Below are 26,290 nucleotides of genomic sequence, written 5' to 3' on the forward strand. Positions count from 1 at the left end.
TGGGGCGAAAAAAAAAAATAAACCATCATATGAGGCCAAAAGTCACTCACTTTCAGCAAGTTCCTTTGATCCATTTAAGTGTCCTGTTACTAATCTTCTGACGAAGAAATGTGCAAAACACAGAATTTAAAATGAACAACAGGACCTTGTTACAGTCAGACAAAGATATATAACAGAATATCCTGAAAAGATTTTTTTTTCTTACAAAAGGAAATAATCTCCCAAACTCATATCATACAAAACTGCAGATCAGAGCAGCCCAACCCTGTGCTGTGTGTATCAGTCCTACCTGGTAAGGAACGATACTGCCGTGAGCCGTGCCCCAACGTTTTGCTTCCTTTTGGCCAATGAGATAATTAGCAGCTACCTGGGTCAAACATGCCACCTGCCAGGAAAAAAAAAAAAAAAGTAGTTTATCCACAATCATAAGCAGAAGGTTATACTATGAAAGTTCTCATTTGCAACTTCATGTCATTGCAAAAAAAGAGAGAGAAGCAACTCCAAGCAGATCAGAAAATATATAGGCATCACCATACAAAGAAAGGAAGAGCAGTATTACATTATCGCATGAGACTAAATATGAACAGCACTCGGCGCTCGAAAAGATCACCTGAAGACAGAGGTCGACCCAATAGATAAAACCCTGGGCCAGCCTTTAGCGTTAAGACCACAGCAAAATACATCGGCAACTGGTACGTTCCTCTCCCCTCTTCACCCACGTCCTTTTACTTTCTGTCAAGATGACAAAAAAAAAGCCTGTGTCATCACTGAGCAGCTGAACCAGTCATGAGCCATATTCCTCTAAGTTTCTCATTTCGTGACAAAAATAGCAATAATAAACCTCTATTTTGTTTAAGTCCGTTCAGTCAAGTTTTCTGTAGCCAGCTGCCCAAAGCATCCTTAATGGACACACAGGGTCCAAATTATTTGACTTGTGAAAATTCCTCAGCGAATCATCCTCATTTACACAAAAAGTGCTCTCCCTCCCTCAACTTAGTCCTAAACCCATAGCCTCATTATTATAATTATTTCAGTTTTCAAAAGCCCTAGACCTATTAAAGGGGTCATCCAAAGCCTTAAGTTCAACCTCTGACTCCCGCAGTATTTCATACACATCGCTTAAAAACCTACAACCCTCCAATTCCAGATGAGGAGAACAGGAAGAGAATGAACTCGATTCCCAGTGACCTGCCACAAGGAGCTTATGTTCCCATGAACACCCATGACACTAAGGGCCCCAAACTATGAAAGACAAACTGAATAACAACCTTCCATAGTTTCCAGGAAAAAAAAAAAGCTTCTGGCCTCATAACATAATCATGATATACCATGGGCTCATTTTTCCCATCCTAGATCATCAGATGTGACGTGGCTCCCAAGCCAGCAAGTCAAACAGATCCCAAACTGAGTTCGGCTGCTGGAACAACTCCAGGGATGGTTTTTTAGGGCTTGCGGAGGCAACCTGTGATTGGTCTCTACCTGGCCCAGCAGCTTGCCTCCCACACAGCCTATCTCCATAGGGCTCAGCCTGCACGAATCTCCTTAGAGCAGCAGACATTCTCCTTTACTTTATTCTTGGGATTTACACTCATTTTATGTTCATTTACTGCTCTGTTGAAATTGGAACTGCCTTATGGCAGCTGGTTCGGCTGTACTGCCCAGGTGGCAAAACTAATAAACTTTGAGTCATCCACTTCTGGACCTCCATCTGGTCTCGGGCATTTGAACCATGGAGCATTCCAGGGCTGCCTGGGGCTGCCTAGTGCTAATCGCCATTTCACAGATCACTTCTGTGTCTTTCAAAATGGAAAATCAAATCAACGTTTTGTAGTAAAAAATGCACTGGATGGGAAGTCCAGTTTCACGGTTTTTCATTTCTGTCAACTCTAAGTAGTTGTACAACTGTCGGTATTTAATTGAACTATGTCGACCTTCAGACACATTCTCTATAAATTCTTGGGCATTTGACCAAAAGGGATGGTTTTCAATCTTTTTTTTTTTTTTAAAGCAGAACTCCTGTATCAAACCGAATTAATGCATGAAATCCTAATATGTGAGCAGGTTAATACCCACAGTGTTCTGGTTGAAGCAGAAGCAGGCCTCCAATGTCACAATGTCACCCTGGGCAGCATAAACACAGAACACAATTTGCAAAATAGTAAATGGTCTTATATTTGCTTCTTTTTTTTTTTTTTTAAAGATTTTTTTTTTTTTTTTTATTTGACAGAGAGAAATCACAAGTAGGCAGAGAGGCAGGCAGAGAGAGAGGAGGAAGCAGGCTCCCTGCTGAGCAGAAAGCCCGATGTGGGGCTCGAACCCAGGACCTGGGATCATGACCTGAGCCGAAGGCAGCGGCTTAACCCACTGAGCCACCCAGGCGCCCCCTTATATTTGCTTCTAAGGTCTACACCTCTGACTATTATTCTTCTTAATAGTCTGGCAGATAATAGAGATGCAAGTATAGTCATTTTCCCATAAAAGCTCTTCTTGAAATTGGGGAGATTTTCTCAAGTCTGAGGTTTTTCTAGAAGAAAGGTTTTTCTTTGATCTACCTCTGTTGGGAGTGGGAGTCGGGGCTGTTCCTTTCGAAATAAATTCTGGTGCTACTGGGGGCCAATGAGTCACATTAATAAAGGTAATACTTTACAAGCAAAGAATCATAAGAGGCTTGGTATCTCTACTTTTTTAATTTCAAAGTCAGCTGATAGGCAATAGACCAACATCAGCATAGCTGCAAGTGGACTGGGGCGCCTGGGTGGCTCAGCTGGTTAAGCATCTGCCTTCCTCAGATGATGATCCCGAGGTCCTGGAATTGAGCCCCACATCAGGCTCCCTGCTCAGTGGGAAGTCCACTTCTCCCTTCCCTCTGCCCACCACCCCCTCCTGTGCATGCTCTCTCTCTCTCTCAAATAAATAGAAAAAATCTTTAAAAAAAAAAAAAAAAAGAAGTAGGACTGACTGGATGATCACAGGTTAACCTGTGAATCCTAGACTAATCTGAGATGCTTGACAGGAGTAGGTATGGGCTGGATTCTGGGCTGGAGATCAGCCTGACTGCCTCATTTCGGGTCCACGACCTCTTTCTTTCTTCTCAATTTTGACTTCTGTGTTTCTGACCCTACCTTGCTAAGCTGTATCTTTGACAACTATTTCATAAAAGTAGCCCTATTCAGAGTAAGTTTGAATGGACAGTCAACACTCATCTCATAGGCTGTTTCTAAATGGGATGCCCTAACAATTTCCTCCACACAGTGGTAACTCATGAAAACAAAAAGTATTTCAGAACCAGCAGGCTCCCACTGGTTAGATAAGGTTTTTAAGCCATGGCCACTCAAAAACAAAGTATGATTCGTCAGTACTCAGAGGCAAATCTGGGGGGGAAGGAATTCTATTTAAAAAAAAAAAAGAGAGAGAGCAACAGGGCTAAACTTAGCAACCCAGTGTTTAAAAGGGGCATTGCAAATCTGAGAGTAATCTACTATTACAATGAAATATTTTAAGGGAGAAGAAGGGGGAGAAAGTCAACAGTTATGACGTGATTCTGTATGAAAAATCAGGCTTCCTGGCAATTAATGACAAATTTTCCACAAATCAAAAGAATGCGGGATGTGACTTTTAGGTTAATAACTACATACTGTATATCCATTCTAAATATTGCATTAGATCATTACTTTCATCTCCTAAACTTAGGCTCATTATTTCATCATGTGGATGCTATATAATTTACTCAGAATGTTGCCTTTATATGGTTTCATCTAAACAAAAAGGCCAACTTTGGTTTAATAATAATCATTCTGACAGCAAAACTCTTATTTTAGATAACATAGTGGGTCCTGGTATTCTGTGTGTCTAACCAGAAAACCCATGGATGGTCAACGTGGATCTCAAAGGGCACAGCCCCAAAAGACATGAGGAAGAATACACCCAATTATTTCCCAAAGCAGCCCCATGCTCTCTGCCACCCCATGGCTCACTTCTAGCAAATGAGGATCAAGCTGCAATAATAGAACCTTTCGTCTCCAAAAGGACAACCACGTATGACGGGTAAAGAGGGGAAAACAATACTCGAACTCTGGTCCATGACATCATTACTGGTGGATGTTTCCCTCCTGCTCCCTTGCATATTCTGGCCTCCAAGTGAGCTGCGCTGAACACAAGTCACGCTTTGCTTCTGCACCTGCCCATCTCTCCATCTACTCTTACACCACCATTTCCATTAAGTCCCCCTCATCACCAAAGCAAAACACTATTTTCCTTGCCTCTGAACAAACACAACATCTTAATCTACCTATTCAGGCTGCACTCTCACAGTCTACCCTGTATTACAACTACACTTACAAGATGGCAAGTTAAGAAGACCTAGATCAGTGGTTCCTTTTTTTTTTTTTTTTTTTTTTTGACAGACAGAGATCACAAGTAGGCAGAGCAGCAGGCAGAGAGAGAGAGAGAGAGGGAGAAGCAGGCTCCCTGCTGAGCAGAGAGCCCGATATGGGGCTCAATCCCAGGACCCTGAGATCATGACCTGAGTCGAAGGCAGAGGCTTAACACACTGAGCCACCCAGGTGCCCCATATCAGTGGTTCCTAAATCTAGTTGTGCATTATAATCACCTACAGAATTCCTCGATCTCGCCCCAGGCCTACTGAATCTGACTCTCCAGGGATGGAGCCTGGGGGAAAAAAAATAACTAATACATCATTCACTGCACACCAGATCTGAGAACCAAAACCTCAGGAAAATCTAGCCAAACCCCTTAATATTAGACAAGGATAAAGAAAGAAACAGAGAAGGAAATAACTTATCTGAGGTCACAGAGCTTGCTAATGATAGTGCTTTAAACCACTCCAACTACAGTGTCCTCCTCCATGCTCCAATATTACTCATAGCTGATCCTATCCCTCCTTTTAAATTGGAACTATTCCAAGGTAGGAACTGCGTACTGCAAATCCTTCATACGTTCTCAGAGGACCTAATGTAGAGTTTCTACAGTAATTTTTTTAACACACAAATGAAAATAGTAATTACTAGTTTCTTTATTCAACAAATATGGAGTGCTGCTTTGTAGAAGGTATGGTGTTAGGTACTGGGTACGGAACAGTAAATGGAAAGATGCAGTCCTGCCGCCTTTGTACTTAAGAATAGTGGAGAAGACAACTAAACAGTTACAGGAACTGCCATGGGGAAAAGTTTAAAAACAAAAAGAGGGGCACCTGGGTGGCTCAGTGGGTTAAGCCGCTGCCTTCGGCTCAGGTCATGATCTCGGAGTCCTGGGATCGAGCCCCGCATCGGGCTCTCTGCTCAGCGGGGAGCCTGCTTCCCTTCCTCTCTCTCTCTGCCTGCCTCTCTGCCTGCTTGTGATCTCTCTGTCAAATAAATAAACAAAATCTTAAAAAAAAAAAAATAAAAAATAAATAAATAAAAACAAAAAGAATAACATATGTGAAAGCCGTAAGGCAAGAGAGTGGCATACAGGAAAGAATACAAAAAACAGAAAAGGAAAAAAAAAAATCTGAAAGTACCCCCAATGTAACTAAAGCATGACAAGAAAAAGATGGGAAATGAAATTGGAGAGATTGACAGATCATGCCACCTCCTGCAGGTCATGAGTAAGGAAGGACTCATTCTCTGCACACCTTTTAGAATGATTATTTTGGTTTTTAAAGTCATCTCTATACCCAACATGGGGCTCAAATTTACAATCCTGAGATCAAAAGATGCATGCTCCAATGACTGAGCCAGCCATGTGCCCCTCACCATGATCACTTTAAAATCAAGGACTATAGCACATCATCCTTCTATTTAAAAGTCACAGGGCTTCCCACTGAATTTGCAATTAAATCCAAAGAATGGACTGAATAGAGACAAGAGAGAAAAGGGACCAGTTATGGAAATTGTGCAGGTCCAGGCATAAGCTGATGATAGCTCAGACTAGGTTGGTGGCAGTGGAAACAGAAAAATTAGTGGGTTTAAGATACATGTTAGGGACAGACTGGACAGAACATGTTTCTGCCTGAATATCTGGGTAAGCTCTGAAGGCCTCAACAGAAATAAGGAAGTCAGAGAGAGGAACGAGGTGAAGGGAAAGAAAATAAGAATCCATATTTGCATATGTTGAATTGGAGATGTCTGTGAGACAGTCATTTGGGCTGGAGTCGTCAGCATATAGAAAGTATTTAAAGTCATTCCCTAAGGGAAAAATACAGAGAAAGGAGAAGAAGAAATCAGAAATAAGATAAAACAAAAGAACGTAAGCCTCCATGTCAAAAACAGCCCTTCCTCTAATCATAGTTACCGCCAATGATGCAAGTACAAACTACCAGTGCCAATATACCCCCAAATGGGGTAAGTTAAATAAACTGCAATATCCATATGTAATACCAGACAAAGTAGGCACTTCAAATGATACAACAGAAGAACATAGTCCCATGTGGGGAAACGTTTACAATTTTTTCCAACTTTTATTTTAGAACAGGTGTAGATTTACAGAAAACTTACCAAGATGGTAAAGAGTTCCCATATACTCCACACCCAGTTCCCCTATTACTTTTATTTTTTTTCTCAGCTTGGCTGTATTTTCCATTTTTTTTTTAATTTTAGTTGACACAATGTTACATTAATTTCAGGTGTGCCACATGCCGATTCAACTTCTCCATACTTATGCTGTGCTCACCACAAGTGTAGCTACCATCTGCCACCAGACAACGCTACTACAGAACGACGGACTGTACTCCCTACTGCGCCTTTCATCTCCGTGACTTATTTATCCCAATTCCCCTATTATTAACATCTTACCTCAGTGTGATCTGAATTTTACAATTAAAGAGCCAACACTGATGCATTATTATTAAAGTCCATATGTTCAGATTTCCTTAGTTTTTAATGTTCTTTTCAGTTCGCAGATCCCATTCAGCATACCTATCACATTATATTTAGTCATTGTCTCCTTAGGCTACTCTTGACTGTAACAGTTCCTTCCTTCTGATGACTTTGACAGTTTTGAGAAGTACAGTTCAGATATTTTTGGAGGATGTTCCTCAAGGGGGATTTTCTGATATGTTTTTCTCATAATTAGAAAATTATGGGTTTCAATTTATGGGGCGTGTGGATTTGGGGAAGAAAACCCATAAGCATAAAGTGCCATTTTCATCATATTATATCCAAGTTACAAACAATGGATAGGACTTATCACCATTGGTGTTGACCTTGATCACCTGCCTGAAATGGTGGCTATCAGCTGTCTTCACTGCAAAATCATTCTTTTTACTTCTCCCCCTTTCCACACTGTACTCTTTGGAAGGAAGTCACCAAGCACAGCCCACACTTAAGGAGTGAGGAGTTGTGTTCCTCCTTCTTGAGAATGAACTGTCCCCATAAATGATTAGAATTCTGCCCAGGAACTTTGTCTCTTCTCCCCTATTCATTTATTCAATTATTTATTTATATCGGCCCAGAGCCATGGTATTTATTTTATACTTTGGGTTATAATCCAATACTACTTAATTTTGTTGATCAAATCATTTCATTCTGACCACTGGAAGCTCTTTTCAGTTGGCGCCTGTGTCCCTCTGACACACAACCCATCATTGTGAGGATTTTTTTGTTTTTAGCACTTCCTTTTGTGGCACTACAAAATGTTCCAGGCTTGTATTTATTTATTTTTAAGATTTATTTCTTTGAGAGAGACAGCACAAGTGGGGTGGAAGGGAAGAGGGCAAGGGAGAAAAGAATCTCAACCAGGCTCCCCGCTGAGCACAGAGCCAGATGCGGGACTCAATATCACAACCCTGATCTGAGCTGAAACCAAGAGTCAGAGGCTCAACCGACTGAGCCACCCAAGCTCCCCGAGGCTCATCTGTAGATGTCATGTTCCAGTCTTACAGGAAAGCATAAAAAAGAAGAGGGGTCACAAGATAAAGAAAGGGAATGTTTATCTTATTTTTATTTTATAAATGTTACTTACTTTAGTGTCAACCAGCACCTCATTCATTCATTCACTTATTCAAAAATCTCAGTATCGGAGGAGCAAGATGGCAGAGAAGTAGAAGACCTAAATATCACCAGGTCCCAGGAGTTCAGCTAGGTAGTTATCAAACCATTCTGAACACCTACAAACTTAACAGGAGAGAGAAGAGAAGAAGAACAGCAATTCTAGGAACGAAAATCGACCACGTTCTGGAAGGTAGGATGTGCAGAGAAGTGAATCTGAGGCAACATTCAGGGAGACAGACTGCGCAGGGAGGGGCCGGCTCCTGGCAAGTGGTAGAGCAGCAGACCACAAAATCGGAACGTTAAGAAGTCTGCTCCACTGACAGACATCGCTCCAGCAGTTAAGTGGGAAGTGGAGCCCTCGCAGGGACAGTGTAGTCTCAGGACCAGCAGGGTCACAAAAAGACCAGGGGTATCTGAGTGTGTCAGAGCTCCCAGCTATTGGAGTGGGGAAGAAGGCTACAGAGGCAGAGCCAAGGAGAGGGCTCTCAGCTCAGTATTACCTTAAAACATGATCCAAGGCACAGTCAGGCCACTGCTCTTTGGGCAGGGACCCAACAAGTAGCAGATCCAGGGAGACTCACCTTCCTCCTCTGGGAGGAGTGGCTCAGGAATCAGTTGGGTTTGGAGCTCCAAATGGGGCCGTGCACCAGAGACAGAAACACTCAGTCACAGGACAGGTGAGCATGGAGTATGGCTGGAGACCACAGAGACAGGAGGGATTGACTGCTTTTCTCTGAGGGTACACTGAAGAGTGGGGCCCTAAGCTCTTGGCTCCTATGGGCTGCAGATTGGGAGCCCTTCATTTTCATTCCCGTCCTCCAAAGCTGTCCAGAAAATGTTCAGGGAACAGAAGCTCCCGAGACCAAAACCAAGCAGATTACTCAGCCTGACCCCTGGCAAGGGTGGTGCAATTCCACCTCAGGCAAAGACATTTGAGAATCATTACAACAGGCCCCTTCCCCAGAAGGTCAGCAAGAACATCTGGCCGAGACCAAGTTCACCCACCAATGAGAACTGTGGAACTCAAAAGGTAAGAGAAAACAACACATAGAATTCATGGCTTTTTCCCATGATCCTTTAGTCTTTCAAAGTTAAATTTTTTTTAATTTTATTTTTTTCTTATTCTACTTTTTAATTTTTTTCATAATTCCTATTTTATCATTTTTAAACTATTTTATCTAATCAACACCTTTCTAAAATCATTTTAATTTTTATTGTTATCATCACATTTTATCCCTTCATTGTATTTAACCTTATTTTTTGTATACATATGGGTTATTTTTTTCATTAAAATTTCAGGATATAATTTCTTCTAATAAATCAAAATATACCCTAATTTTAGCACATGGCTTTGTTCTAGTCTCCATCCTGATCACATTCTTTCCTCTTTCCAACCAACTTCTTATCTTATCAATTCCTTTTTAAGAATCTTTTTTAATTTTCATCTTTATAGTCATATTCCATCCCTTCATTGTGTTTTCCCTTATTTTTCTATAAATGTAAGTTTTTCTTTCTTTAAAATTTTGGGAGGTAGTTTCTTTTACAGACCAAAATACACCCAAAATCAAGTGTGTGGCTCTGTTCTATTCACCAGTTTAATAAATATATATATGTGTATTTTTTTTTTCTTTTTTACCCCTGCCGACCCCAGCTTCAGATCTCTTCTGATTTGGTTAGTGTATATCTTTCTGGGGTTGTTGCTAACCTCTTAGTATTTTGTTCTCTTATTTATCTAAATTATCTGGATAAAATGACAAGGTGGAAAAACTCATCACAAAATAAGTAAATAAATAAAAGAACAAGCAGCAGTACTGATGGCTAGGGACCTAATCAGTAGGGACATTAGTAAGATGTCAGAATTAGACTTCAGAATGACGATTATCAAGGTGGTAGCTGGGCTTGAAAAAAGCATGGAAGATATTATAGAGTCCCTTTCTGAAAAAATAAAATCCCTTTCTGGAGAAAAAGAAGAACTAAAATCTAACCAAGTTGAAATAAGAAGAGTTATTAATGAGGTGCAATAAAAAATGGAGGCTCTTACTGCTAGGTTAAATGAGGCAGAAGAGAGAATAAGTGATATAGAAGACCAAATGATAGAACTACCCTATGACCCAGCAATTGCACTGCTGGGTATTTACCCTAAAGATACAAACGTAGTGATCCGAAGGGGCACATGCACCCGAATGTTTATAGCAGCAATGTCTACAATAGCCAAACTATGGAAAGAACCTAGATGTCCATCTACAGACGAATGGATAAAGAAGATGTGGTATATATACACAATGGAATACTATGCAGCCATCAAAAGAAATGAAATCTTGCCATTTGCGACGACATGGATGGAACTAGAGGGTATCATGCTTAGTGAAATAAGTCAATCGGAGAAAGACAACTATCATATGATCTCCCTGATATGAGGGAGAGGAGATGCAACATGGGGGGTTGAGGGGGTAGGAGAAGAGTAAATGAAACAAGATGGGATTGGGAGGGAGACAAACCATAAGTGACTCTTAATCTCACAAAACAAACTGAGGGTTGATGGGGGGAGGGGGTTGGGAGAGGGGGTGGGGTTATGGATATTGGGGAGGGTATGTGCTATGGTGAGTGTTGTGAAGTGTGTAAACCTGGCGATTCGCAGACCTGTACCCATGGGGATAAAAATATATGTTTATAAAGCTGTAAAAAAAAAAAAAAAAAGAGAGAGAAAGAAAGGATGAATACCCAAGTTTTGTAGCAACATGGACGGGACTGGAAGAGATGATGCTGAGTGAAATAAGTCAAGCAGAGAGAGTCAATTATCATATGGTTTCACTTATTTGTGGAGCATAACAAATAGCATGGAGGACAAGGGGAGATGGAGAGGAGAAGGGAGTTGAGGGAAATTGGAAGGGGAGGTGAACCATGAGAGACTATGGACTCTGAAAAACGATCTGAGAATTTTGAAGGGGTGGGGGGTGGGAGGTTGGGGGCACCAGGTGGTGGGTATTATAGAGGGCACAGATTGCATGGAGCACTGGGTGTGGTGCAAAAATAATGAATACTGTTATGCTGAAAAAATAAAAAAAATTAAAAAAAAATTTAAAAAAAAAAAAAAAAAAAAAAAAGAAGACCAAATGATAGAGAATAAAGAAGCTGAGCAAAAGAGAGACAAACAACTACTGGACCACGAGGAAGAATTTGACAGATAAGTGATACAATAAGACAAAACAATATTATTGGGATCCCAAAAGAAGAAGAAAGAGAGAGGGGGGCAGAAGGTATATTGGAGCAAACTATAGCACAGAATTTCCCTAATGTGGTGAAGGGAACAAGCATCAAAATCCAGGAGGCACAGAGAACGCCCCTCAAAATCAATAAAAATAGGTTACTGCCCTGACATCTAATAGTAAAACTTACAAGTCTCAGTGACAAAGAGAAAATACTGAAAGCCGTTTGAGATAAGAGGTCTGTAACATACAATGGTAGAAATATTAGGCTGGTAGCAGACTTCTCCACAGAGACCTGGCAGGCCAGAAAGGACTGGCATGACATATTCAGAAAACAAAGCAAGAAAAAATATGCAGCCAAGAATACTATATCCAGCTAGGCTGTCATTGAAAATAGAAAGAGAGATAAAAAGCTTCCAGGACAAACGAAAACTAAAAGAATTTGTGAACACCAAACCAGCCCTACAGGAAATACTGAAAGGGTCCTCTAAGCAGAGAGCCTAAAATTACCAGATTAAAAAGGAAAAGAGACAATATACAGTAATAGTCACCTTACCGGCAGTACAATGGCACTAAATTCATATCTTTCAGTAGTTACCCTGAATGTAAACGGGCTACATGTCCCACTCAAAAGATACAGGATATCAGAATGGATAAAAAAAAAAATACACATCAATATGCTGTCTATAAGAAACTCATTTTAGACCCAAAGACATCTCCAGATTTCAAGTGAGGGGGTGGAAAACAATTTACCATGCTAAAGGACATCAAACGAAAACTGGGGTGGCAATCTTTATATCAGATAAATTAGATTTTAAGCCAAAGACTATAATAAGAGATGAGGAAGGACACTATACCATACTTAAAGGGTCTGTCCAACAAGAAGATCTAAAAATTTTAAATAGCTATGCCCCTAACATGGGAGCAGCCAATTCTATAAACCAATTAATAACAAAATCAAAGAAACACATCGACAATAATACAATAATAGTAGGGGACGTTAACACCTCCTCCTACTGAAATGAGCAGATCATCTAAACAAAAGATCGACAAGGAAATAAAGGCTTTAAATGACACACTGGATCAGACTGACATCACAGATATATTCAGAACATTCCATCCCAAATCAACAGAAGACACATTCTTCTCTAGTGCACATGGAACATTCTCCAGAATAGATCACATTCTGGGTCATATATCCGGTCTCAAATGGTACCGAAAGATTAGGATCATTCCCTGCATATTTTCAGACCACAATACTCTGAAAATAGAAATCAATCACAACAGGAAAGTTGGAAAGAACTCAAATACATTGAAGCTAAAGAGCATCCTACTAAAGAATGAATGGGTCAACCAGGAAATTAAAGAAGAATTGAAAAAATTCAAGGAAAAAATGAAAATGAAAACACAACTGTTCAAAGCCTAAGGGACACAGCAAAGGCAGTCCTGAGAGGAAAGTCTATAGCAATACAACCCTTTCTCAAGAAACAAGAAAGTTCTCAAGTATGCAATGTAATCCTACAATTAAAGGAGCTAGAGGAAGAACAGCAAAGTAAGCCTAAACCCAGCAGGAGAAGAGAAATCATAAAGAGCAGAAATCAAGGAAAGAGAAACCAAAAGGACAAATCAATGAAACTAAAAGCTGGTTCATTGAAAAAATTAATAAGATTGATAAACACCTGGCCAGACTTATCAAAAAGAAAAGAGAAAGGACCCAAATAAAGAAAATATGAATGAAAGAGGAGAGATCACAACCAACACCAAAGAAATGCAAACAATTATAAGAACATATTATGAGCAACTATACACCAGAAAAGGTGACAATCTGGAAGAAATGGATACATTCCTAGAGATATATAATCTACCAAAACTGAACCAGGAGAAATAGAAGACCTGAACAGACCCATAACCAGTGAGGAGATTGAAGCAGTCATCAAAAATGTCCCAACAAACAAGACTCAGGGACAGGTGGCTTTCCAGGTGAATTCTACCAAACATTTAAAGAAGAATTAATACCTATTCTCTTGAACTGTTCCAAAAGATAGAAATGGAGGAAAACTTCCAGACTCATTTTATGAGGCCAGCATGATCTTGATCCCAAAACCATACAAAGACCCCATAAAAAAGGAAAATTACAGACCAATATCCTTGATGAACACAGATGCAAAAATTCTCACCAAAATACTAGCCAATAGGATCCAACAGTACATGAAAAGGATTATTCACTGCGACCAAGTGGGATTTTATTCCTGGACTGCAAGGTTGGTTCAACATCCACAAATCAATCAATGTGATACAATACATTAATAAAAGAAAGAACAAGAACCATATGATACTCTCAATAGATGCTGAAAAAGCATCTGACAAAGTGCAGCATCCCTTCTTGATCAAAATTCTTCACAGTGTAGGCATGGAGAGAACATACCTCAATATCATCAAAGCCATCTATGAGAAACCCAAGTGAATATCATTCTCAGTGGGGAAAAACTGAGAGCTTTTCCTCTAAGGTCAGGAACACAGCAGGGATGTCCACTATCACCACTGCTATTCAACATAGTACTAGAGGTCCTAGCCTCAGCAATCAGACAACAAAAAGAAATAAAGGGCATCCAAATCAACAAAGAAGAAGTCAAACTCTCACCCTTTGCAGACGATATGATACTTTATGTGGAAAACCCAGAAGACTCTACTCCAAAACCGCTAGAACTCAGAAATGTGTCAGGATATATATAAATCAATGCACAGAAATCAGTTGCATTTCTATACATCAACAACAGCACAGAAGAAAGAGAAATTAAGGAGTCGATCCCATTTACAATTGCACCCAAAACCATAAGATACTTAGGAACAAACCTAGCCAAAGAGGCAAAGAATCTGTACTCAGAAACCTATAAAGTCTGAAAGAAAATGAGGAAGACATAAAGAAATGGAAAAATGTCCTATGCTCATGGATGGGAAGAACAAATATTGTGAAAACGTCTATGCTACCTAAGCAATCTACACGTTTAATGGAATCCTTATCAAAATACCACCAATTTTTATCAAAGAAATGGAACAAATAATCCTAAATTGATATGGAACCGGAAAAGACCCCCAAATAGCCAGATGAATGTTGAAAAAGAAAACCAAAGTTGGTGGCATCACAATTCCAGACTTAAAGCTCTATTAAAAAGCTCTAATCATCAAGACAATAGGATACTGGCACAAAATCAGACACATAGATCAATGGAACAGGATAGAGAGCCCAGAAATGGACCCTCAACTCTATGGTCAACTACTCTTCGACAAAGCAAGAAAGAATGTCCAATGGAAAAAAAGACAATCTCCTCAACAAATGGTGTTGGGAAAATTGGACAGCCACATGCAGAAGAATGAAACTGAACTATTTCCTTACGCTGCACAAAAAAACAGACTCAAAATGGATGAAAGACCTCAATGTGGGACAGGAATCCATCAAAATCCTTGAAGAGAACACAGGCAGCTACCTCTTTGACCTCAGCTACACCAACTTCTTCCTAGAAACATCGCCAAAGGCAAGGGAAGCAAGGACAAAAATGAACTACTGGGACTTCATCATGATCAAAAGCTTTTGCACAGCAAAGGAAACAGTCAACAAAACCAAAAGACAGAATGGGAGAAGATATTTGCAAATGACATATCAGATAAAGGGCTAGTATCCAAAATCTATAAAGAACATATCAAACTCGACACCCAAAGAACAAAGAATCCAATCAAGAAATGGGCAGAAGACATGAATAGACGTTCTGGCAAAGAAGACATCCAAATGGCCAACAGACACATGAAAAAGTGCTCCACATCACTCGGCATCGGGGAAATACAAATCAAAACCACAGTGAGATACCATCTCACACCAGTCAGAATGGCTAAAATTAACAGTTCAGGAAATAACAGATGTTGGCAAGGAAGCAGAGAAAGGGGAAACACTCCTACACTGTTGGTGGGAATGCAAGCTGGTGCAGCCACTCTGGAAAACAGTATGGAGGTTCCTCAAAAACTTGAAAATAGAGCTACCCTATGACCCAGCAATCACACTACTGGGTATTTACCCTAAAGATACAAAATGTAGGGGAATGTGCACTCGAATGTTTATAGCAGCATTGTCCACAATAGCCAAACTATTTAAAGAACCTAGATAAGAACCTAGATGTCCATCAACAGATGAATGGAAATACACACACACACACACACACACACACACACACACACACAGTGGAATACTATGCAGCCATCAAAAAAGAAATTTTGCCATTGACAATGAAGTGGATGGAACTAGAGGGTATAATTCTAAGTGAAATAATTCAATCAGAGAAAGACAATTATCATATGGTCTCTCTGATACAAGGTATTTGAGAGGCAGGGCAGAGGGTCGTGGCAGGTAGGGAGGGAAAAAATGAAAGAAGATGGGATCGGGAGGGAGACAAACCATAAGCGACTCTTAATCTCTAGAAACAAAGAGGGTTACGGGTCGGGGGGTAGGGAGAGGGTAGCTGGGTTATGGACATTGGGGAGGGTATGTGTTATGGTGAGTGCTATTAATTGCGTAAGCCTGATGATTCACAGACCTGTACCCCTGGAGCAAATAATATATCATATGTTAATAAAAAATAAAATTAAATAAATAAATAAAGATTTTATTAAGATCTCAATATCATACCTACCTTGTGCAGAAACTGTTCGAGGCACAGGGGATACAGCCATGAACCAGACAGACAGGGTTGCGCTCTCACAAAGCTTACGTTCCAGGGTAAGGTACATTCAGGAATAAACAAACACGAAAATATCAAGAAATGATAAGAGGGCTTTTCTAGAATAGCAGGTTAGTAAAAGCCTCTTGGAAGATGTTACACTTCACCTGAGACCTGTAGAAAGCATTTGAAAAATCTAGGGCAATGTTTCTAGGCAACAACATCAATTAAGAGACTTTACTGCAGTAAAAATTTATTGTATTTCAGAACAGAAAGCAGGTCATTGTTGCTGGAACATGGTAAGGAGAAGAGGCAGTAGTACAAGACAGGGCTAAGGAAACACGCAGGTGCCAGATCATGTAGGTGCTGCAGGCTTGGGTAAGCATCTGGGATATGGAAGCAATTGATTTATAGGAACTGGATCAGCTGGCTGTTACCTGGAATGTATTACATAGAAGGGGCGATGAATGAAGCCAAATTGTCTCACATGAGTTTGGTACTACAGCCTCCATTTTACAGATGGGAAAACTAAGCCTAGGGAGATTCAGTGTCTCACCTAGATCAAACAGCGAGCTGCTGAATGGCGAAACTATGACTGACACACAGGTCACTCTACTCTCCAACCCATCCCTACATGAACTCACCTCCTCTCTCTCATCGCGACTCCCACTCCCTCTCACCCTCGTAGTGCCTGGTTTCACGTTCTACATCCTTCATCATATCCTTGGCTTCACACTCTATATTCACTGCATGGGCCCCCAAATCACTCAAGTGGACTGGAATCCCTACACAGTCACTCAGTTGTCCTCTATATCTGCTTAGAAAGCACGTCATTAACTGAATCAGTCATTCTTCCTTTCTTCTGCTCAACTTCATTCATTCACTAACTATAAAACGTCTTCTGGGGAAAATACATTTAAAAAGAAATGAAGGGGCCAGCATCCATAGAGAATACACCTTTTACGACTTATCCTCCCATCAGAAAGAACTGTTAAGATTTTGACATCTTTTTCATCCTAACACCATTACTTTACATTTCAAAATTTCTTAGGCAATTGAATCTGCCACACTTTGTCCCTCACAGCTTAAAGTAAATGGAGTCCTGCAGAATCATTAGGGCTGAGGAAGAAAGACATGCAGGCATTGAGAAGGTATTGAGGCTGTCCCATATTGAAAATAAAGAATAAGGGGCGCCTGGGTGGCTCAGTGGGTTAAGCCTCTGCCTTCGGCTCAGGTCATGATCTCAGGGTCCTGGGATCGAGTCCCACATCGGGCTCTCTGCTCAGCAGGAAGCCTGCTTCCCTCTCTCTCTCTCTCTCTGCCTGCCTCTCCGTCTACTTGTGATCTCTCTCTGTCAAATAAATAAATAAAATCTTTAAAAAAAAAAAAAAAGAATAAGAATTCTACCTATTCATACCACATTTACCACGTTAAGCTGGCCACGATCCTGAACAAGTTTTACAGGACTGTTCTACCTTGTTAAAGAAAAATCTGTCATTAAACCTCCCTTTCTAGCAGGAAAACCTCTACAGATAAACATGACCTTAATTATTACATAATACTTATGATTCAAAGATTTCTGCTTTGCAGCAACCATGTCTTGGCTTCTATTCCAAAGTAATTAGAAATAAACTTCAACCTATAAACATTTTACCTATAAACACTGAAAAAAAAAAACAGTAGAGCTGCTATGTAATTTTAAAATCTCTACTTTTATTTGTTTAGCAAAGGAAGAACATATTATCAAATCCTTTTCTTCATGGCAATTTTTTAACTTAATGAAACATACACATTTCACATTCCTCTAAACTATCATTAATCGTAGTCAAATCATATTGAGGTTTATTTTATGTACTGAACTCAGAAGAAAAAAATACTTGCATTATACTCAGAATAATTTTGCCAATCCATCTGAATCAAAATCAGACAGGAAGAAACTGGATATCAAATGCCAGAAGGTAAGACCAGACAACACAGAGAGACAGAATTTCAAAAGCATATTTAGGATAATACATCAAACATATTTCTTACCATTAACTACTGACCCAGTCAATCATTTCACTCAGAAAGTGGTTATAAATAACTAAAAGAAAAAAAAATGTGATGAGTAAGTGAAAATATAGAAAAGTAGCATTTAATGACCTAGTTTACTTATTTAGTCCCGTGATGTCTTCAGTTTCAAATGTTTTCTTCAAATATGTTTTTGCATTTTAAATAACTTCATTCTTTAAAATATTTGTATTTGGGGTACCTGGGTGCCTCAGTCAGTGAAGTGTCCGACTCGGTTTCGCTCAGGTCATGACCTCAGGGCCCTGGGATCAAGCCCCACCTTGGGCTCTGCACTCAGGGAGTCTGCTGGAGATTCTCCCTCTACCTCTCTGCTCCCGACTCATACACATTCTCTCTCTTTCTCTCACAAATAAATAAATAAATCTTTAAAATATTTGTTTTTAGGGGCACCTGGGTGGCTCAGTGGGTTAAAGCCTCTGTCTTCGGCTCAGGTCATGCATGATTCCAGGGTCCTGGGATGGAGCCCCGCATTGAGCTCTCTGCTCACCAGGGAGCCTGCTCCACTCCCCCACCCCGCCTGCCTCTCTGCCTGCTGTGATCTCTGTCTATTTAATAAATAAATAAAATACTAAAATATTTGTTTTTAAAAAGAAATGAATATACAAACAAAAAGCAAAATCAAACCTACAAATACAGAGAACAAACCAAGGGTCACCAGAGAGAGGGGGTATGGGCGGTGGGCAAAATGAGTGAAGGGGAATGGGAGATACAGGCTTCCAGCTGTGGAATGAGGAAGTCACAGGAATAGAAGGCACAGCATAGTCAATGATTATGGTGACAGATGGTAGCTACACTTGTGTTGAGCACAGGCTAAGTACAGAGAAGTTGAATCACTTGCTGTACACCTGAAACCAATATAATATTGTATGTCAACTATACTCAAATTTTTTTTTAATTTCTGTTTGAATACAGTGTTCTGCAACACTAGTTTTAAAAAGAAGTTATGAGAAATCAAAGTTGCTTTTGTTTATTGCTTCCTTCATGCATTCAGCACAAATATTTAATAAGCCCTTATTATATGCAGAGCACTCTGTGAGGCGCAGTCAGAGATCCCAAAGTCGACAAAAGAGGGTTTTCTGTCTCAAGAAAGTTAAAATCTATAATTTGAAAATAGAACTAATCAGTTCCACAAGAGACTTTTAAAACAATATCAAATTGAGATAAAAAATGACATTTGAGCTGACCCTTTGATAAAGGGAATGTAGTCATGTAAAAACAGCGAAAAGGGCCTTCCACGTGAAAGATATACTGTAGGCAAAGTCACGGCAGAGATGGAAAAGTATTGGTTCTGAATGAATGAATGAACAAATGAATGAATGAATGAATGAAAAATAAAAACTGAAACAGGGCATTAGATTGGATGAACAGGAAGGAGATCATAATGATCATTAAGATGCAATACAGTAAAGCAGTAAAAACAAAAGCAAGATTAAAGGGAGCTGAGGAATGAATGAAAAGAACACAGGAGCCACAGGAGTACTTTTGAGGCTTGTGTAAAGGAAAAGAGAAGGGGGGTGGCCTGGGTGGCTCAGTGGGTTAAAGCCTCTGCCTTCAGTTCGGGTCATGATCTCAGGGTCCTGGGATCAAGTCCTGCATCGGGCTCTCTACTCAGCAGGGAGCCTGCTTGCCTCTCTCTCTCTGTCTGCCTACTTGTGATCTCTCTTTCTGTCAAATATATAAATAAAATCTTAAAAAAAAAAAAAAGGAAAAGAGAAGGGAAGGAGAGAGAGTGGACCGCAGCTCACACATGTTAAGCAAGAAGATAAAGGTTTTATTTTGGAAGATAAAAAAAAAAAAAAAAACCCTAAAGTGCATTTAATTATGCAAGCAAAAGGGATAATTGAAGGTGTGGAGTCTTAAGCAAGATAGACAAGGATAAGAAAGGAAGTACGAGTGAAGGGGTTATGATTAAAATATCATCTCTCAGTGCCGTCTACCCTAAATAATGGCTAAGCTGCAGTCATTTCCTCTTCTGGCTCCGTCCATTAGGATGCAGGCTTCATGAGGGAAAGGACTGATGTGATTTGTTTCTCTCCCCAACAGCAGAAACACTGCCTGAGAGATACCGTAGGCCCTCAGTAATTACTGAACTCCTAAAAAAATGAATAAATGACACAGTTTTCCTCTAATTTGGGACCTCTCCCAAATTAGAATCTTTTTAAGATTCTTAAATTTATAATTTTATAATTTATTTAAGATTTTAAGATTTTAGAGAGGTGGGGGCGTATGGAGAGGAAGAGGGAGCAGGAGAAAGTGAAAAAGAAAAATTGGATGCAATCCCCACAGAACAGCAGAATAGTAGAAAACATCTTCACAGGATGTGAAGAACAGGTTGAGATTTGCCTCTTTGTCCCTCTCAATGCTAACTCTGCCCACGGGAGTCACACACAACAAGTCCATTCTCTCTTTTACCATGTACCAAGTGGATAAGCAGAGAGGCCCAGCTACAGAGCCACGTCAGGGCCCGAGGCCTCATCTTCAGGGTAAAGTAAACAACAAAAGTGGCCCAGAGAGAAAAAGGGAATCTTTAGGAGTCAAGACCTCACTGGGCGAAAAGTGAGTAGATGATGCTTGTGACTTACGAATGGGTGGAAAGAGGAAACTACAACTCTTCCCTTAAGTCAGAATTAGCCTGGGGTGGGAGAGAGGTGAGTCTGTAACAAGGGTACTGATAGGTCCTAGGAGGGAATTCAGAGGCTAAGAAGTTGACTAAAGGCCGACTCCCACTGACCTGATTGATGTCCCTCAGTGTTCCACAGAGCCTAGGACACCTGGGTGGCTCAGTCGGTTAAGTGTCTGCCTCTGGCTCAGGTCATGATCTTGGGTCCTGGGATCGAGCCCCTTCACCAGTCTTTCTGATCAGCAGGGGAATCTGCTTCTTCCTCTCCCTCTGCCCCTCCCACCCCACCACTCCCCACTCATGCTCTCTCTTTAACACTCACTCTTTCAAAGAAATAAATACAATCTTTTAAAAAAAGAGAAATTAAGGAATCGATCCCATCTACAACTGCACCAAAAACTATAAGATACCTAGGAATAAACCTAACTAAAGACATGAAAGACCTGTATTCTAAGAAGTATAAAACACTGATGAAAGAAACTGAACATGACACAAAGAAATGGAAAGCCATTGGAAGAAGAAATATTGTTAAAATGTATATACACATTTTTTTTTAAAGATTTTATTTATTTGTCAGAGAGAGAGAGGAGAGCGAGCGAGCACAGGCAGACAGAATGGCAGGCAGAGGCAGAGGGAGAAGCAGGCTCCCCGCCAAGCAAGGAGCCCGATGTGGGACTCGATCCCAGGACTCTGGGATCATGACCTGAGCCGAAGGCAGCTGCTTAACCAACTGAGCCACCCAGGCGTCCCGTATATACACATTTTAAGCAATACACAGATTTAATGCAATTCCTATCAAAATATCAGCAGCATTTTTCACAGAGCTACAACAGCCCTACCATTTGCATGGAAACACAAAAGACCCTGATAGCCAAAACAACCTTGAAAAAGAAAAGCAAAGCTGGAGGCATCACAATTCTGGAGTTCAACGTGTATTAGAAAGCTGGATGGCGCTGGCACAAAAACAGACACACAGATCAATGGAACAGAATAGAAAACCCAGAAATGAACCCACAACTATACAATTAATCTTGGACAAAGCAAGAAAGAATATCCGATGGGAAAAAGACAGTCTCTTCAACAGATAACAGTGTTGGGAAAACTGAAACAACAAGCAAAAGAATGGAAGTGGACCACTTTCTTATACCACACACAAAAATAAATTCAAAATGGGTTAAAGCCCTAAATATGAGGCCTGAACCATAAGATTCCCTAGAGAACACAGGCAGTAACCTCTTTGACAACAGCTGTAACAACTGCTTTCTAGGTATGTCTCCTGAGTCAAGGGAATCAAAATAAAAAATAAACTATTAGATCTACATTAAAATAAAAAGCTTCTGCACAGCGAAGGAAACAATCAACAAAACTAAAAGGCAACTGTGGAATGGGAGAAGATATTCACAAATGATGCATCTGATAAAGGCTTAGGATCCAAAACATATAAGAACGTATCAAACTCAACACCCAAAATACAAATAATTCCATTTTTAAAATAGGCAGAAGATATGAACAGACATTTTTCCAAAGAAGACAGAGGCCAACGGACACATGAAAAGATGCTCAACATCACTGATAATCAGGGAAATGCAAATCAGAACTACGAGACATCACCTCACACCTGTCAGAATATCAACAACACAAGCTACAAGTGAGGTTGGTGAGGATGTGGAGAAAGGAGAACCCTCCTGCACTGTTGGTGGGAATGCAAACTGGTGCAGCCACTCTGGAAAACAGTATAGAAGTTTCCATCCAACAGCTGGACTACTCGGTATCTACCCAAAGAGCACACAAAAATGGTAATTAGAGGGGATACACATATCCCGATGTTTATAGCAGCATTATCTACAATAGTCAAATTATGGAAGCAGCCCAAGTCCTGTCAACTGATGAATGGATAAAGAAAATGTGGTACACACACACACACACACACACACACACAGGTGCGTGTGGATACACATGCTGGAACGTTACTCAGCCAAAGAAAAGAACGCAATCTTGCCATTTGTAGTAACAGAGATGGAGCTAGAGAGTGTAATGCAAAGTGAAATAAGTCAGTCTGAGAAAGACAAATACCACAGGATTTCACTCATATGTGGAATTTAAGAAACAAAACAATGAGCAAAGGGGACAAAAAGAGAGAAAGAGAGGAGCAAACCAAGAAACAGACTCTTAACTATAGAGAACAGACTGATGGGGGCCAGAGGAGAGGCGGGCAGGGGGATGGGGGACATAGGTGATGGGGACGAAGGCATGTGCGATGAGCACAGGCTGTTGTGTGGAAGTGCTGAATCACTATACTCTACACCTGAAACCAATATTACACTATATGTTAACGAGCTGGAATTTAAATTAAAAAGCTAATTAATTAATTAAAGTTAAGCTCAGAGAGACATGCTGCCACTGGCCTTGATCACCCAGTCTGCGTGAGCCCGGCAGCCACAGGAACACTATTCTGCCAACAACCTGAAAGGGCCTGGGAGAGGACTCTGAGCCCCAAGTGAGAGCCACAGACCTGCAGACACCTTGACTGTGGGCTTTTAAGACCTGAGCACATGATCTAGCCTTTCCTGGACTCTTCTCCCACAGAAACTACGAGATGATAACTTTGTGTTATTTCAAGCCACATTCACGTTAATTTACTAGGTGGCAATAGAGAATTAATACAAGGCTGAAGCCATCGAAGTAGAGGACTACGCTGGGTACGGAGAGGAAAAGCAGAGGACAAGGACACAGCAGTGGAGTCACCCAAGGAGGGGACAAAAAAAGAATAGAACTGTAAGGAATCTAAGGGTAGTAAGTAGAACAGAAAGTTGTGGTGTTTGGAGGCTAAAGGAGAAGCAAGTTAGAAGGAATCGTGCTGAACATGTGTCAGATAGCCAAGGAAGGTCAAGAAGGAGGACAGTGAGAATCCCGGACTCAACAAAAAGGAATTAGCCTTCAAAGGCAGTATGTGTCGGAAGAGTGACGGGAGGGGGTATCATAATGCAAAGGATTAAGAAAAGTGGGTAGAAGGCAGAAAACTCAAATACAAATAATATGTTAAGTTTGGCAGTAAGAGGGGGAAAGAGACAGAACAATAGCTGGAATGTGAGCCAAATTACCAAAAATGGTGTCAAGTGAAGACTGTGCATGAGGTTACCTTTTCCAGGGTATATGGACTTTAATAGAAAACTAATGAAGACACAAAAGCCTTAGAGCTAAAGGAATGAATCTCTCTTAGTGGAATTTCAGGCATTTCCCCCAAGTTCATGGGAGAAGGATTTTCTCATTGAGTCACTTTCCTAAAACCTTTAAGTCGCAGAGCTCTGTAAAACAACCCTGCACACAACAACTTATCAGCTAAGCTCTGACATGAGAACAGAAACGAACGTGCACACTCTGCCTACATCTGATCCATCACACTGATGAAAATCCAAGACTGTAAAGGTGATTCAGATGATGATTTTTGCCCAGCCCTGTCGCGTGGCACTGCTCTCCAGGCTTCTGTGGAACAGTTCCCAGAACAACAGACTCACCAGCATGCAGCACCTGATTAAGTTCTTCAGCGATGACTCTCCTTAAAGCGTCCTCGTGGGAGTTCAAGGGAAAGCGCAAAGCCCGGCGTGAATTAGGACAAGAAATCATGTCAGTGACCAAATGATTCAGCAGGTAAAATATGTGTTATGTCATTACACTTCAAGCAAAAACGCATGCCAGGAAGGCCTGCTGTGTTAGTTAACAAAACCAACTCGGTGATTAAGAAACAACAACAACAAACTCTAAGAACACCAAGAGAGAAAAAACAACACATTCAACACATTCAACACATTCATAATTTTATATACTAACTCCGTTTACTCGAAAACTTTAATCTTGTATTTAACATTTCATGGTTTCATTTGGCAAATATTTCTTGAGTGACTATGCTACAGGCAGCGGGCTGGTGCTGGGAACACAGAAGTGAGAGAGAAGGATTCTCTGCCCTCAGGGGACACGGAATCTAGTGAGAAGGCCTGTTAAACACATGAAGCTTCGTGAGGACTTTGGGAGCAGCGATCTGACTGGAAGCAGGTCTGGGGGTAGGGGGGCAGCAATGTGACCGGAAGCAGGCCTCGGGGACTGGTCTCGAAGTTGACTTTGGATGATAAGCACATTCTTTTCACACTTCCCTGCCCCCTCCTGCCACCAACACACAAAATGCTTTTGGCAAATGCATCTGCCACGTTATAGCCATCTTTACGAATTTGAGAGTCACCTCCCTGGAACAGAAATGAGGAGAATACACTGCCACCTATACAATCTCTTCTCTGTTCTTACGAACCTCTCTCCAGAGAGCAAAATCAAGGAAACTGATTTCAGAGCTTCGCTAACTTTCATCACAGTCAGAACTCATCAACAACAGGCCTCATGGCACAGGCTGGATGGGTTTTAAGATCTAAGCTGCCAATTGTGGACATGTTTGGACTTTTCAACATCACCTCTAAAAGACCTCAAAGGTACACCGACATAATCGGCCTTTGATGATACACTGTATCATATATCCATATTCTCATATGCCCCTCATTTGGGGCATTTGCATATGATCTGCATTCTAACATATCCACAAATCTGTTTTTATATGCTGGAAGACTGTAACATGATAGAACCCGTAAGGAGCCACTCTGCTTTGTTGTGTCAATTCTCATATTCCTCAGACAATGATCATTCTTAGCCACATCCGCCACCTACTCCTTAACCACAATTGAAGGGCGAGACAGTTCTGAAGAGGGCAGAGTCTTTGAATCTTTCTGACATCCTCAACAGTCTGGTGGAAAGAAATTTGGATCCTGAGTCTCGGTCTCAGCTTGGCTCCTCACAACAAAGTTCTGAACTCTGACTCAAGTTTGCAAAACATAACCAAATTTCTCACAGCTCTTGTTTGTATGATTTCAGAAGAACGTGGTAAAAGCACTTTGGACATACTCAAAAGGAAGAATCGTGAAAAATTACCCTTTAAAAAAACCTGTTGTACACACCAATACAGACCAAACAGCTAACACGGGGTTTACGATGTAACAATTTAGTAATTTCTATGAGTTAGATTGGTGCTTTCCATCCTTCATGGATACCAATAATCCATCTAGGAAAAACAATTCCCACAGATGGCAAAATAGGTTAATCAGCTTTAGAAATTCCAAGTATATTGATTGTTTTTATTAATGAAAGAAATTCCTGAACTGCAAATCTTTTGAAGTTTTATAAATATTAAACACACATTAAAACACTCTTGGTCCTTCTGGACCATAGAGGAAGGGAGAGAAATCTAAAGGGGGAGAAATCAGAGAGGGAAGGAGATGAACCATGAGAGACTATGGATCCCGGGAACCAATCTGAAGGTTTCAGAAGGGTGAAGAGTGGGGGGCGCGGGGGGTGTGGGGGGTGGGGGGGAGGGGGTAACAGGGTGATGGGTATTGAGGAGGTTATGATGTGATGAGCACTGGGTGTTATACTTAACTAATGAGTCACTGAACACTACATCAAAAACTATGTACTATACAGTGGCTAACTGAACAATTGAACATAAATTTTTAAAAATTAATAAAAAAAAAAAAAAAGAATCTACAAGCCAATTCCTTGCATGGAATTAGATGGAATCTACAAGCCAACTCCTTGGATGGAATTCGTTCCTAAACCCCAAGGATTACTGGCTACCACCAGAAGCTGAGGAGAGTCAAGGAAGGA

General features: G+C 40.6%; 1 protein-coding gene across 11 annotated transcripts in view; it reads right to left on the minus strand.

Annotated features, from left to right (window-relative positions):
* The window catches only part of SUGCT (succinyl-CoA:glutarate-CoA transferase), an 802,332-nt gene that overhangs the window by 594,835 nt on the left and 181,207 nt on the right, over nucleotides 1–26,290 (minus strand). For all 11 annotated transcript variants that reach the window (XR_007121423.1, XM_047694504.1, XM_047694502.1 and 8 more), the window contains one exon: nucleotides 290–385. Coding sequence is in view for 10 of the 11 variants with exons in the window: in XM_047694504.1 (XP_047550460.1) it covers nucleotides 290–385 (96 nt within the window). In the remaining variant the exon portion in view is untranslated. The remainder of the gene's footprint in view (nucleotides 1–289; nucleotides 386–26,290) is intronic.

Source organism: Lutra lutra, chromosome 11 (assembly GCF_902655055.1).
Source record: "Lutra lutra chromosome 11, mLutLut1.2, whole genome shotgun sequence".
NCBI lineage: Eukaryota > Metazoa > Chordata > Mammalia > Carnivora > Mustelidae > Lutra > Lutra lutra.